The sequence below is a fragment of the Neophocaena asiaeorientalis genome, unplaced genomic scaffold (assembly GCF_003031525.2).
Source record: "Neophocaena asiaeorientalis asiaeorientalis breed wild unplaced genomic scaffold, Neophocaena_asiaeorientalis_V1.1 scaffold357, whole genome shotgun sequence".
In the NCBI taxonomy this organism is placed as follows: domain Eukaryota; kingdom Metazoa; phylum Chordata; class Mammalia; order Artiodactyla; family Phocoenidae; genus Neophocaena; species Neophocaena asiaeorientalis.
In genome coordinates, this window is record NW_020173270.1 from 3,243,362 (window position 1) to 3,258,665 (window position 15,304).

Here is a 15,304-nt window from a genome sequence, read left to right on the forward strand (position 1 = left end):
TTTTCCCAAGCAGCCCCACGGGGACTGTCCTGTGCCGGCGGGGTGGGGGGCTCCTGCCCTGTTTTTACAGTTGTCTCACTAAGTACCCACTGCCTCCTGCCAGTCCATGCGTCAGGGCCACCCTGTCCTTATCTGTCACCTTGGCCCTTCCCTCTTGGAACGAACGTACCACTTAGAGCTCACTGATCTAGGAAGCCTCTCTGGTTTAATCCAGTGTTGATGCCTCGTGCAGCGTGATTCCAGGATAGAGGTTAAAAGGACGGGTGGGATGTGGCCCTGGGGGAGACAGCAGTGAACAGTCAGGAGCAGGGTCGGGATGAAGTGGCACAGCGGAGTTGGTTGTACACAGACTGCTGTGGAGACCAGGGTCTGGTTGGTTTCCGGTGTGGATCTATCAGAAGGGGCTCTGGAGAGAGTAGCACTTGAGCCAGGGCTTAAGGGACAAGTGGCATTCCAATCAGAGAGAAGTGAGTTAGGGCGCCCCCGGCTGTGGGCCGGAAGGAGCAGAGGTGGATGGGAGTGGACGTTCCCAGTATGTTTGGGGATGGCTGGTGTCTGACTGAGTTGGGATGCAGGGTGTGTGCGTTTTCCTGTGCTTCCTCGGTTCTCAGCCTCTAAGGCCTGGCCAGAACTTAGCAGCAGCTTCTTTGTGCACGAGCATGTGTGTGTGCACGTACAGGGGACTGCAGCGCGGGAAACTTGCACGGCTCTGCGACATACTCTCTGATCTTGGGTGAAAGCATGGTAAACGAGGAATACCCCAGACTTCAGGAAGCACAGGTGCGAGATGGGAGGTATGCTGAGGCCTGCGGACTCGATTCTGACCGAGAGCGGCGGGCCATGCTTTCCCGGCAGTGACCGAGCAGCGAGGGGTGGAAGAGTGGGGAGTATGCCGGTGGTGGGTCTGAACAGGGTTTTGGAACCCAGAGAAGAGGCAGGTCCTGGAGGGACTGTGGCCCCAGGGGTGCCTGGGGGTCCAGTGGTGAGAAAGAGAGTGCAGAGGGAGGTTTCTGGTCTGGGCCTGGGCTGTTGAGCCCGACAGGGGAGTTTCCTTCCGGATGCGTGGGATGCAGGCCGCTGGCCCGCTTGTCCCTCGTTATCTCAATACTTAGGAGCAAGTGTCCACTTGGCCTCTGCTTTCTTTGTAACGTTCTTGATTTTGATACTAGGTGTCAGGCTGTATCTCTGTGAAGGCCAGAGAGGGTTTTAACAGGCCAGAGCGGACGTGTACAGTGCGTCCCTGTCGGCGGCTTCAGCTGGCCTCGCTGGTGCAAGTTCTACGAAGAGTTGGGGCTGCCTGCTTAGCCTGTGTGTGTGTGGCGGGGGGCCGGCACGAGCTGCTTCCTGTCTCAGGCGAGTGGTCAACATGTGTGTGAGGAGGGCAGCCCGAGGCCGCGGGCCCACCTGCACCTGTCGCCAGCTGACTTCACACTTGCCCCCCATTCTCACTGTGAACCGCTGTTCTGCTTTGAAAACAAAGCCAGCGTTTGTGCAGGTGACTCGGGTGACCCCAGGGGCCTCTGTTTTCCAGGAGGCACTCTGTGGGATGATGGAGAATGAAAATGCTTTAATCAAGGATGGCAGGATGGCACACTGGCCAAGGGAGTGGCCTTTGGGTGACACACACACACCTGGGCCTGAATCTCCCTACAACTCAGCCGCCTCGTGTGTGCCACTCAACAGCTCACTCTTGGAGCCTTGGTCGCCTCATTCGTAGAACGAGGTACAGTCTGCCCTCCGGATCCGTGGGTTCTGCATCCGCCCATTCAATCAGTTGTGGATCGAAAATATTCGGGAAAACGATTCCCGAAAGTGCCAGTAAGCAACCCTTGAATTTGCTGTGCCCCAGCAACTATTTACATAGTACTTACATGTAGTTACAACTATTTACCTAGCATTTACGTTGTACGAGGTATTATAGATGATTTAAAGTATGCAGGAGGATATCCGTAGGTTACATGTAAGTGCTAAGCCTTTTTACCTAAGGGACTTAAGCATCCGTGGATTTTGGTATCCTCGGGTCCTGGAAGCGATCCCGCATGGGTACTGAGGGGCGACTGCAGTGGCACCACGGGTCACGCCGCTGTTTTCCAGGAGATCTTGGTGAGGGTTGCTACTCCGGGCAGGGAGCCATTTGCAGTGAGCCAGTGCAAGAGGAGAGTAGGCAGACTGCTAGCAAGATGATGTCTGATCATGGAGACTGCTGAGAAGACTGTGTCAATAAAGAGCCATGGGGTGGTGGTGGGTGCTTTCAGGTTGGGTGGTCAGGGAGGGCTTCTCTGAGGAGGTGACAGTCAAGCCGAGACCTCGGTGACAGGATGGAGCCAGCCGTGGGGAGGCCTGGGGGAGAGCATCCGAGGCAGTGGGAACCACAGGTGCCAAGGCCCTGGGGCAGGGTGGGGAGGAGGCGCCGGGGGGCCCCGTGGGCCTCCTGGGGAGCGAAGGCATGCACAGCCGTCGGGGCCCCGCCCACCTGAGCACGTGCAGGCTCCTGCTCCTGTGGACGCGCTGCCCCTTCACGGACTCCCTTCACTTACGAGCTCTGTAGGCCGCGGGGGGCCGGGGGAGGGCACGGCCTGCAGCACCCTGCCCTGGGCTCTGCGTTGACCCTGTGCCCGCCTCTTTCTCCCTGCAGTGCACTGTCCAGGTCAAGTTAGAGCTGGGACATCGTGCCCAGCTACGCAAGAAGCCCACCACGGAGGGCTTCACGCATGACTGGATGGTGTTTGTCCGCGGCCCTGAGCAGTGTGAGATCCAGCACTTCGTGGAGAAGGTGGTCTTCCGGCTGCACGACAGCTTCCCCAAGCCCAAGCGTGGTGAGTGTCCCCACCCTGGCCGCCTGCCCTCTCCCTGGGGAGCAGGTGGCCTGTACCCCGCAGCCCGAGGCGAGAGCTCGCCCTCCACACAGGGCCTCCACCATCCCTTCTGCTTCTCCCTCGGCCGCGGAATTGGCTGTAGGGAAAACCCAGCGGAGGTGGTGACAACATCTTGTGTCATCACTTAGACTCAGGCTCTGAGAAGCTTCCAGAGAATGTAGCCCTTGGTTGAGGGTGGGAAGGGCGACTTACACCCCCTGGTGAGTAAGCAGGAAGCTGCTTACTGGGCCCACGTTGGAGGAGAGATGCCCTTTAGGGAGCCCGTGGTATGTGGGGCAAAAGCAGAAAAGGCTTGCGTTTCGCCACTGCCTCCTCCCTGGCTTCACCCCTCAGAGCGCCCGGCCATCTGCGAAGTACAGGGTGACATGCGGCCCGGCTGTCTCACGGGGCGGAGAGCCGGGAACTCACCCAGGGCGCCCAATCAGAGACCACTTCCTGGGGAATTTGGAGCGAAGTTGGAGGCGATGTTGGGAGCTCTGTGGGGGCCGGGCCCTGTCTCCTGTTTTCACCATTCGGTCCCCATGTGAAGCCCAGCCCGTCACAGGGGTCTTGAAAATAGTTCTCGAATGGATGCGTTGATAAAGGAACAAAGGACTTTGTGCTCGGAAAGGGCTTCAGGGCTGGGAGAGCCGTTGCTGGGCTGCTGCCTCCTCTATCCGCAGTAGGCGGGCCAGGGGGCCGGGGGTCATGCTGTGACGGCATGGAGCCTCGGGTGGAAGCAGGAGCCCATTCTGGGACCTGCTGGGGGCCTGGGCCTGGACCGGCAAGTGTCTTACTGTCCAGTGGGGAAGTGACGTGTGTTACAGGAGTAGAAACTCCTGGTTCAGAAGTAGGTCGAGATTCTTTTTCTTCTGGATTCTTCCATCAGCTTTCCGCTGTTCCTTTTCCTTCGTTTCTCCTTTCCTGAGTCTTCAGCTTCTCTCCCTTTTTCCTTTTTCCGTCTCTGAGCCTCTTGGAGAGAGCCCATCTGGTTCCTGGCAACAGCAGGTATCTGTAAAGCACCTGCTAATGATAATAGTAGTAATACATGCCACTTATCTGGCACATCCTGCTCACAAGCTCTTTTCATTCACCCCGCAACCCTCTTTTACAGATGGGGAAGCAAGCTCAGGGGGCCAGGTAAGCTGCCTGTGCTTTAAAGCAGGGGTCTGTGCTCTGTGGGCTGGATATGCCCGTTTTTCTTGGCGCTTGGTCACGCCTGTTCATTCGAGGGGAGCCCGTGGTCGCTGTGCCCGGACGCAGAGCAGAAGCCGGGCTGCCCCCTCCTGGCCCAGGTGCCTGCTTTCCCAGATAGCTGCCCCTGCGGTTCCTTCACCACCGCCCTCTCCCGTCCCTCCCTTTCTCTCAGGGAGGGGCCTCAGATGGTGACTCCTATCCACCTTTCAGCTGCTGGTTTCATCTTCCTCCCCTCCGGTCCTTAACCAAGCAGCCGCTAGAAGTAACACTCAGAGCGGCCTACGTTTGTTCTGCCCTCGCTCTGTGCTGTGCGATGCAGGGAGCCCCCCAGGATCCCCTCCCATATCTAGATGTGGAAACTGAGGTCCTGAGAGGCCCAGTCACCTGTTTGTGGTCACGAGGAAGCGGCACATTCTCTGAGCTCCCGATGTCTGAAGCATGGGTTTTGAGTGAAGCGCACTCTTTTGAAGTGTCGTTTTGCAGGCAGAGTTTCAGTAGGTGAATCGTGCATGTTTGCAAAGTCTGTGCGGCCTGTACACAGAGGGCACCTGCGTCACGTGTATCGAATGGTAAATGCTCACTCGCCATTTGCTTAGTGGTCAGTGAAAAACAGATCAGGTGAAGCAGCCAGTGAATTTCTTATAGGGCTCCAGCCTCTGAAATTATACTTTATGTGCTTAAAAAGTATCTTTTACACCAAAATATGCACCCGTAACAGACCCAGCAGAGATGTGCCAGATGGGATGTTCCCACCTCCCAACTCATCAGTGGTGGTATCACCCCAGGGGCAACATTTCTAGGCCTTTCTGGGTCGTGTCCTTTCTTAACACCTTAAAGCAGTAAAAGCAAATTTGCTTCTTATCTCTAGATTTTTCACATTTGTTTATTAACTTACTAGCGTGAAGGGTTAGACTTTCTCCTAAGCTTCTCCCCCTTTCATCCCCTACAATTGAGGGGTTTGTGTCTGGCCATATAGTTTGCTGCTGTATCCTAAGTAATACTTAGGTGCTTACTAAGTATTCGTTGAGAGAACGAATGCATTCTTCGATGCTGTCAACTTTGGCCAAGGTCTCCTGACTTTCCATTTAGGAAGAGAAGGGCAGGAGCACCCCGTCTTCCTTGAACCTTACACCCCTCCCTCTGGGAGCTACACTTGACTTCGTTAAGGTTGCTCCACTCCAGGATTAGAGATTAAGTCTAGAAGTTGGTAGCTGGCAAAGGGCACTGACCGTAGTGACTCTCTCCATTGTCGGGCTGGTCGGGATCCTCTCTGAACTCTGGGCCACTCCAAGGAGAACGCTCAAGCTCATGTCAAGGTCAGATGGGCTCTTTTTATCATCCTTGGTTAAAATTTGGCCCCGTTTACTGCGCTTCATATTTGGCCCTTTGATTCTCTTCCCATCCTTGCATTGTGTCTTTTTCATCAAAGGTGCTTTGCCTTTTTTCCATCCTCCCCAGCATTTCATTTATTCAGTGGAGTTTTTTCCCCTTCGAGATATTTCATTCTGGTCTCTTCCTCCTCTAATCAGAACTGGCTCCTCTTTAGCCATCACGCTGGGACTTTCCTTTACTTTTCTCCTGGGGGGATTTACCTAATACCCTTATGTTTTGGTTTATTTTCCTGTTTTACTAGAATAATTTCTCAAGAAGTTTCCCAGGAGATTAATTACTGAAGCAATTTCCAAAGAAAGGTGTGTGGGGAATAAACTCCTTGACTCCTAGTGTATTTGAAGTGCCCTTGTTCTGTTCCCACACTTGAATAGTAGTCTAGTTGGGTGTAACGTTCTAGTTGGAGAATTACTGTCACTTAGAGCTTTGGAAGTGTCGCTTCTTTGTCTTCTGAGAAGTCTGGTGCTATTGGGTTCTTGTTCTGTTGCAGATGACCTGTTTTTTAGTTTTTTGTTTTGTCTTTAGAAGGACTTAAGATGGTTTTTATGACATTGTTTCCGGGGTCTTTTTTGGTTGTGTGTTTGTTCATCATGTTGGACATGTGGTGTCCTTCATTTTATTTTATTTATTATTATTATTTTTAAAAATATTTCTTTATTTATTTGGCTGTGCTGGATCTTCGTTGCTGTGTGAGGGATCTTTGTTGCCGCATGTGAGCTCTTTTAGCTGTGGCATGTGGGATCTAGTTCCCTGACCAGGGATTGAACTTGGCCCCCTGCGTTGGGAGCGTGGAGTCTTAACCACTGGGCCACCATGGAAGTCCTGGTGTCCTTCATTTTAGCTTCTATTTCTTTGACAATTTCTTTCCACCTATTTAATTTCTTTTTTCGCATTCTAGGATGCTTATTACATAACTTCTCTATGTTTAAGTCTTTTCATCTGTAAAATGGGAACAACTGCAGCTGCCTCACGGTGTTGTTGCGAGGATTAAATGAGTTAAATGTGTAAAGTGCTGAGAATACTGCCTGGCATACCGTAGGTGCTTTATGAATATTAGCTGCTGTTGACATTTGTTTAATCTGCTGAGTTGTTTTTGCACCTTTCACCCTTTAAAAAAAATGTCTTTTTGCTCTACATTCTGGGAGATTCCATCGACTTTATTTTCTGGTCTTTCTGTTGAATTAAAAAATTGTAAGTACTATATTTGTACTAAGGTCTAAGAGCCCTTTCTTACTCTCTAATTTTCCTTTTTAAAAGTATTTTGTTTTCATTTGTTGAGCAAGTCTTGCATCTGAGGGCATTGACTCTAGGTTTTTGTTTTTGTTTTTGTTTTCCTTTTCCCAAGTTCTCTTGTGGTCCCCAAAGTATTCCTGTTTCTTTGGCCTCTTTCCTCCAGGTGGGAACTCTTACCGAGTGCTCTGTTCAGGGCAGGATGGGTTCGCTTTACCAGCGGTTTCTGGTTAGGGACGTGGGTCCCCCAATTTCCTGAATGAGAAGGGCCTGACTCAGGGGGTGGGGTGGGGGAAGGTCGCAGGAGGGATACCCAGGGCTGTTGTTCCAGTCACAGCCGCTCTGTTTGGCTTTTTTTTTTTTTTTTTAATAACTGCTTTACTGAGGTATGAGTCAGACATGATAAAATTCACCCTTAATGTGTACGATCCTCGTGTCTATTGTGTTCATACAGTGGCTCAACCATCACCTCTCTCATTCCAGAACGTTTTCATCACCCCAAGAAAAAACCCCTAGCCACCCGCTCCCCACCCTCGCCCCCCACTGCACCTGCGGATGCCCTAGCCCAGGCCTCCCGGGGCTCAGGCCCCCCCTGCAGCGCCTGTGCCATGTCCCTGGCTGCAGCTTCCTCTTCCTGTTTGCTTGCCCGGCATGCTCTCACCCACTTTCTGCCTTCCAGAAAGTTCTTGACTGCTCACATCGCCTCCCTCCCCGTTACTCTCCCGGCATTATTTGGTTTCCTCCTGGCCTCACTTTGCTTGCCATGGGCCCTCAGGTGGGACGGCAGGCAGGCCGGTGGCGTCTGCTCGGTCTCCCACGTCTGGAAGCCTGTACTCTGGCCCCTGTGCCCCGTTTCTGAACAGATAAGGTGGTTTTCAGCCTGGGAGTGCCCGTCCTCCGAGAGGCCTTTAGAGAGCCTGAGAAATGCAAAGCAGGGTCCCTTCCCTGAAGGGGTTTGTCGTCTGGTAGAGAGATGAAGATCAGAGGTGACATGAGTGGAAGTAAGTGACCTGGGGGTCAGAGGCCGAGGGAAGCCAGGGCTGTCCCTGCGGGAGGGGGCCCTGACTCGGGCCTTCATGGCTGAGGGGATTCAGACTGGGAGTGGGTGGGGGGAGATGGATATTGGGGTGGAGGGTGCAGGCAGGTCCCCGGTCCCTCCCTCCTCTGCTGGGGGATTGTGCAGCAAGAACAGGCCGCCCTTCCTCTCTGCTTCCTCTTTCCTTCCTGGATGCAGGTTAATTCAGCAAGCAAGCAGGGCCCGGCCCTGTGCGAGGCCGGGGCACACGAGGCAGACTGCAGGACGCTCACGGTGGGGGGCTTGGGCACTAGGTGGGCAGGGTTCATGCAGGTGGAGAAACCCCCCCTCAGTCTGCTCAGACAGGATCGAGAGACTCGGGGAGAGGCGGGCCGTGACCTGGCCTCCCTGCCCACATTTCTTCCTGTCCCTGGACAGGCCTCTCACTTCAGTAGATGACCTGACAGAGGTGTGACATGTGGCCCGCTCAGCAGTATTTGACAGATACATAGTGAATACTTCCAAAAGGCCTGGCCATGGTGCTGGCTCTGGGGGTGTCACACTGCATGAACTGGAGCTCGTGTAGGATTGAGGAAGGTGGAGACAGTAAGCACAAGGAGTGCTGAGACCCAGTGATACAGGACGCTCGGGGCCGGAGGAGGGAACCGCAGCCTGGAACTTGATGGGGGACGGGGGCTGCTGCTCAGTGAAGGGGTCCCGGAGGAAGTGGTCTGTGATCTGAGAGGGGCAGCGTGGCAGGGCTGGTGAGAGATGAGCCTGGAGGGCATGGAGCCCCGTGCAGGCCCCCCGGAGTGGCTGGAAGTTGGTCCTGAGGGCAGTGAGGAGCCGTCAGGGGACACAGATCTGTGACTCAGAGGGGTCCTTCCCGCGACCCCTGCAGAAGAGGCCTGGGAGCAAGCCTGAGGCAGGCCGGCTGGTGAGGGGCTGGAGCGGAGGCTCAGGGCGCCAGGCAGCGGGGTGCAGCCCAGAGATGTTTGGAGGTGGCCTTCACAGCGCTTGGTGGCGGGCGAGCTGTAGGGGCAGGAGGGGCTGAGGCGTCCTCGGGGGAAGCGGTGGACAGCTGGGGCCCTGACCTGCACGACGCCGGGAGCCGCGGGCTTCAGAGGGAACGAGGAGGTGTCTTGGGGCGGGCTGCTTCGGGCATGCCCAGCCAGCACCGCCAGGAGGCTCTCCGAGGAGCAGCAGAGTAGGAGCTGGCTCAAATAGGGATTTGGGGCCGAGGTCGACCCCACAGTGTCCCCGGGCTGCCTGGGCCACCGCCCATTGACCCAGCCTGCAGGCAGGGGCACTCCTTACTTCCAGGTGGGCTGACCGTCAGACTGAAGGTGACAGAGCTTACTCCTGGGGACCAGAGGTGTCCCCTTGGCCTCTGGCGTCAGCCGGGCACCTGACACTTGTCAGGCGCGGATAGTGGTGGAGTGAATGCACGAATGAGCGAGTGCAGCGTTTGGTAGCAGTAATGACTCTGTGCAGGCCCCGAGGTCAGGTGACAGTGCTCAGGGCGCTCAGCCGAGGCAGCCGGGCTACTGCTGCCCCCACGGGAGGCTATGCTGTGGGGGCGGTGGGTCCTACGGCCCGGTCGGGACGGCCCCGCTCGCCCCTGGCAGGGAAGTCCGTCCAGGTGAGCACGCCTTAAGCCCCGGGCTGTGGGGACTGGAGCCTGAAGCGCAGGCTGAGCCCTCCTGGGGGACGTGGGGGGAGCGGGAGCTGGGCTTGGAGGGCAGGTGGCTGGCGCAGGGGCAGGGGGAGCCCCTGGGGCTGGCTTACCCGCCAGTCCGCGCAGCTCGCTGGAGCCCCGCCCCTATGGTTTGCAGAGCGGGGTCCTGTGCAAGGCTGTCCAGCCAGCCCTGGCCTTGAGGGTCCCCAGTTACTCTAAACCCACCCCCTCACCAGTTTTGTTTGCGCAGATGGATGAGACACGTGAGATATTTGAGGTATATGATATTTAAAAATTTTTTTTTTAAGAAAAATCTTAAAAGGTTTTAATTTTTAAAAAGTCATGTTTCTTTTTAAAAATTAATTAATTTATTTATTTTTGGCTGTGTTAGGTCTTTGTTTCTGCGCGAGAGCTTTCTCTAGTTGCGCCAAGCGGGGGCCGCTCTTCATCGCGGTGCGTGGGCCTCTCACTGTTGCGGCCTCTCTTGTTGCGGAGCACAAGCTCCAGACACGCAGGCTCAGTAGCTGTGGCTCACGGGCCCAGTTGCTACGCTGCATGTGGGATCTTCCCAGACCAGGGCTCGAACCCGTGTCCCCTGCATTGGCAGGCAGACTCTCAACCACTGCGCCACCAGGGAAGCCCTAAAAAGTCATGTTTCATTATGTTCCAATGCACTGTTTTCTGGCAATTTCTGGCCCCCTTAAGAATTACAGTACAGACATACGTGTGTAAAGGTTTTAATCGTTGGCAGGATTTTTTCCTATCTCCCGGTCTGGTTGCCTCAGGAGAGGGAGGGGTGGAGGACAAGGGGGATTTGATCTGTACAGTTCTGATTTTTTTTCTTACATGCGGGAGAACAGTGTTGTCACGTTACTTGCATAATGACAGCATACCTGTCAAAACATTGACAGTTCATCCTGGAGGGTGAGACTGCGGGAGATTGTTTTACCTCTATTTTACTGTTCTTCTTAGTTTCTTTCTCCCCCTCCCTCCCTCTCTCATCACTCGTCACCTGGGAATGCTTTGCTTAGGTGCTGAGGTGGAACCCAGGCGAGCCCCCGCTGGGACCGGGCCATCTCCATCTCCATCTCCTGGCGTCCGTGTCCCTGGCCCCAAGCGGGGCCTCAGTGTCCATGTTTGAGTGGGTGATGGCAGGAGGAGGCCACAGCAGAGTGCCTGCCCTGCTGGGAGACCAGGGGCCCCCTGGCCCAGCGCCTCGCTGAGCCGCACTGCTGTGCTGCCCTCAGTCAGTTGAACCTGTGTGGCCCGTGGCCGGTGCTGGCTGCGCTGCCGTAGCTGGTCTCGTGCCCCTTCCCCAGCGCTCTCCCACCCTGGCGCCACGGGGTCACCTTTCTCCTGCTCCGCTGCTTCTCTTCCTCTTGACCCCTTTGACATGGAACAGGGCCTGGGGTTTCCCACGCTGGGGGAGCTGGCCTCCTAGCACTGACAGCGGTTTTCCCTTTCTTTTCAGTGTGCAAGGAGCCCCCCTACAAAGTGGAGGAGTCGGGTTACGCAGGCTTCATCATGCCCATCGAGGTGTACTTCAAGAACAAGGTAGGAGCCCGGGTAGCGGTAAGGAGGATGCACAGCTCACACAAGGGCCAGTGGGACCGACAGCGCCGGGTGACAGGGTGGATATTGGCATGTGTAGCAGAGACTGCATGTTGGGCGCCCGCGGGCGGAGCGTCGCGCGCATCCCTCCCATGGTGGCAGGGCTGGGGGGCGGGGCACGTTGCAGCAGCAGGTGGGGGAGTACCGGGGCACGTCGCCATAAGTCATCCTGAAAGTGGCAGGGTCCCCGGCTCAGCCGCCACGTGCTGGGGCGGGGCCGGAGTCTGTGGCCTGTCCTAGAGGGGTTGTCACCTCGCGGGAGGAGGGGCGAAGAACTGGAAGTTATTAGACGTCTGACAGTGGGCTGTTGGTTGGATGCACTTATGCATCTTCTGAACAGAATCTTTGATGACCTTGGGGGAAAGAGCTTTTAATGTTGTTGAATGAGGAAAGCAAGTTATATGTGTGTCATTTATAGAAAAAAGGAATTATATACGTGAAAGATGTTAACAAAGGTAATCTGGGTGGCAGGATCACAGCGGGGTTTTGTATTATTTCTCTCCATATGTATTTTCTAAACATTTACAATGAAAAAAATAGAAATAGTCATAGACTGTTCAGGCTGCTGTAACAAAATACTACAGACTGGACGGCTCATAAACAACAGAAATTGTTTGCTCAGCGTCCTGATGGCTGGAAGTCTGGGATCGGGTGCCACCGTGGTCGGGTGAGGGCTGTCCTCCGTCCTCTGGGTCACAGGCTTCTCGCTGTGCCTTCACAGGGTGGAAGCGGTGAGGGGCCTAGGGGCTCTTTCTGGAAGTGTGAATCCCATTCCCGAGGGCTCCATTCTCGTGACTTAAGCCCCTCCCAGCACCATCACGTCGGGGGCGGGAGTCAGCATAGGAAATTGGCGGGGGACACATTCAGGCCATAGCTTTTTTTTTTTTAAGCCCAGTAACCAACATTTAACAGTTGCCTCCCTGGCAGCGTGCCTCTGCTGATCCTCACAGGTGCCACCAAGCGGCCAGCAGTGACCTTCGATGGCTCCAAGGTGGCCGGCTGGCTGCTGCTTCTCCACAAGTCCAGCTAGACTGGCTGTGGGCGGCTGTGCCATCTTTCAGGAAGGACATCCCCCTGGGGGGCCCGAGGGTGCCACCACTCACTTAACGAGCCCCTTGTTCTGAGAGCCCGTGGCGTCAGAGGCCTCTGGGGTGGAGCTCAGGTGGGCACCCGCGGCCCCCTGAGCACCAAGGGACATCTCAGCGGGTGCGGCTCAGCGGGATTTGGCGGCGGGGCCTGTGGGTCATCCCGAGGCTCTCTGGGCGTCGAGGCCTGAGAGTCCCGGTGACTGGCCACTGTTGAGAGGAGAGCCCAGCCTGTCCGCACGGGTGGGACACCTGTGGGTGCACCCTGAGGGGGCTGGCGCCCTGCAGCTTAGGGACCATGCTCAGGGAGGCCTCCTGCTGCCCCGGGAGCGTGGAGAAGGGGGCGTCCATGTGGGGCGGGGTGCCAGTGCTGGGGTGAGTCCTGGGGCCCCCCGTGGGGAGGCTGTGCAAACGGGATGCTGATTGTAGCCCCTCTGGGTGGTTGGGGAGACAGAGTGAGTCCATTGGGAGGGAGCGCTGAGCTGCGGGTGCCTTGGTATCTGCAGGGTTGGGTGCTGGGTCCGGCATGGCCCCGTGAGCCCTTTCTCAGGATAAGTGCTGGGTGCTCTCCTGTGCCTTGCGTCCTGTTACTAGAATCCTCTGTTCCTGGTGGGGGCGTTGCCCTCAGGGCTGTAGCGGGCAGCCCTGCACTGCAAGGCCCATCGCGGGAAGGGGTGCAGGTCCTGTCACCGGTCCTGTGGGGTGCGTGTGCTGTGCCAGGCGCTCTGCTGAGCGGTGCTTATTACTTAGTACCCGGACCGGCCCCAGAGGATGGTGATCTCTCCAGTCTGGATGAAGGGGCGCCTGGATGCCCAGTTGTGTGGGCAGGGCTGCACCATGATTGGCGGAGCTGGGGTTTGGACCAGCAGAGCGTGTGTTCACACATGCGCACCCATTGCTTCAATACCCGAGACAGGCGTGACCCGGGATGACAGCTCCTCATGAATTCTGTTGTTTACTTGCTTCTGGGTGACAGGGACAGTATTGTTTTATGTATCGTATGGTACAGCTGTTGTCTAAATGTGGGTCCCTGTTGAGGGACGTGTGTGGAAAAGTGAGTGCCGGTTCATGGCAAAAGCAGCTTCTGTAGGCATGGGATGCATGTGAACCAGGGACATCGTGAGAGCGTCTGCTGGTGACTTTTCCCCCCTGCCATAGGCAAGGGCTGCCGTTGGCTTTCAGCCCTGCCTTACTGTCCAGCTGTCAGTAAGGTGAGCTGGTCTTTGTCCTGCTAAGAAGAGGCGGGGCAACTGTGGACAGCCCACTTCTCTTGGCCCCAGTTTCTCTGTCCGCGAGATGGGTTCCTAATTGTGTCTGCTGCTCAGGCTGTTGGGAAGATTCGGAGTGATGGAAGCTAGCATGTGGGCCGGTACCCAGCACAGAGTAAGGGCTTCATCCACGTGTGTTGTTGATGTCACTGCTGGGTCCGCCTGGGTGAGCAGGGTGAGTGGAGTAGGCGGCCTCTGAGGCCTTCAGGCCCCAGGATGACATGTGGCCTCTCCGGACAGTGGGGGGATCTGCACCCAGAGCAGAAAGGACACTTTCTCAGACGCGGGATGTTTTCTCGTGTGAGCGTGAGGCGTTCTAGCCTCAGTGGCACTAGCTGGAGAAATTCTGTGTTACGTGGTGTTAGGCGCTAAAACTTATCTGAGGCCACGTTCCGTTTGACCTGTTGGCAGGATGTTCTTTTACAGATAAAGCCCTCCTTTCCCCCAAGCGAAAAAAAGAAGCAGTGTGGGGGGTGGGTCTGTCTGACTTAATAAAAGTAATTTCTGTGTCTTCTTTTTTTTAATACTTTTAAAATATTTATTTATGTGGCTGCACTGGGTCTTAGTTGTGGCATGTGGGATCTTTAGTTGCCGCACATGGGCTCTTAGTTGCGGCACGTGGGACCTAATTCCCTGACCAGGGGTGGAAACCGGGCCCCCTGCATTGGGAGCGCGGAGTCTTTAGCCACTGCGCCACCGAGGACATCTGTTGAGCGGTTTTAACTCACATGCTTCTGACTCCAAATGCACGGTGTCCTTCCCAGCACCTCTCCTCCGGCTCTGATTCTCCAGGCACCACTGGAGTGCCCAGCAGTTCAGTTCGCTTCTGACACTAGCCACTTGAATTAGCGCAGACCTGCAGGTCAGGGGTCAGCCCCACAGGGCTGTCCCCAGTTCAGATGACAGCCACAGGTCTGCGCTGCGCCTCCTGTACTTCTGATGGATCAGCTATCCATCGGGGGTCCCCACAACCCCCTCAGGTTCTGGAATTTGCTGGAACAGCTCACAAAACTCCGATCAGCATTTTACTCCCTGTTTCCGGTTTAGTGTATGGGATGTAATTCAGGAACAGCCAGGTGGGAGAGAGGCAGAGGGCCCGGTGTGGGCAGGAGTGGGCTTCTGGGGCCTCTCCTTCCATGCACCGCCCTCCTGGCACCTCCACGCTCACCTGCCCTCCCTGAGGTCTCCAAACCCCATGTTTAGGGGTTTTATGGAGGCTTCGTTGTGCAGGCATGAGTCAGTCATTGGCCACTGCTGACTGACTCAATCTCCAGCCCTCCCCCTCCCCGGAGCTTGGAGAGGCTGGGAGGGGGGATGAGCTTCTAATCAAGACTTGGTCTTTCTGGGGACCAGTCCCATCCTGAAACCATCTAGGGACCCAGCAAGAGCCGCCTCGTTAGAACAAAAGACGCTCCTGTCACCCCGTCACTCAGGAAATTCCAAGACCGGGAACTGAGGACAAATGCCAAATATCTTTCTATGATGCCACAATTGTAAAATAAAATTTTTATTGAGGTGAAATTCACGTAACGTGCAGTTAAGCGTTTTACAGTGCATAGTTCAGTGGCATTTAATGCGTCCCCCCGACCCTCATCCTCTGGGAGCCTCTAATCTGCTTTCCGGCTATGGATTTGCCTATTCTGGGTATTTCATACAAAACGAATCAGACAGCATGTGTCTTTTTGTGAGTGGCTTCTTTCACTTAGCATAGTGTTTTCAAGGTTCATTCAAGTTGTAGCATGTGCCAGTACTTCATTCCTTTTTATGGCTGAATGAAATATTCCACGGTATGGAGATACACACGTATATACAATCGATTCTCGTTACTCAAAATAGCTATGCTCTCCGTAAGGTCACCAGGAACATTGAGTTAGTGAAAACTGAACGGTTGCTACAGGGGGCCTAAAGGGTTAAGTTCCTGCGAGCCTCTGGTCACAGTTTTGTCAACTGGTGGATGCATAACCTTGTTTCCTGAG

The 15,304-nt window shown here is 55.4% G+C and overlaps 1 protein-coding gene across 1 annotated transcript in view; it reads left to right on the forward strand.

Moving 5' to 3' along the window:
* Nucleotides 1–741: 741 nt before the first annotated feature.
* MLLT1 (MLLT1 super elongation complex subunit) overlaps nt 742–15,304 on the forward strand; it is a 55,709-nt gene continuing 41,146 nt past the window's right edge. The window contains exons 1-3 of the mRNA XM_024746018.1: nt 742–780; nt 2,636–2,816; nt 10,836–10,918. Coding sequence (XP_024601786.1) covers nt 742–780; nt 2,636–2,816; nt 10,836–10,918 — 303 coding nt within the window. The remainder of the gene's footprint in view (nt 781–2,635; nt 2,817–10,835; nt 10,919–15,304) is intronic.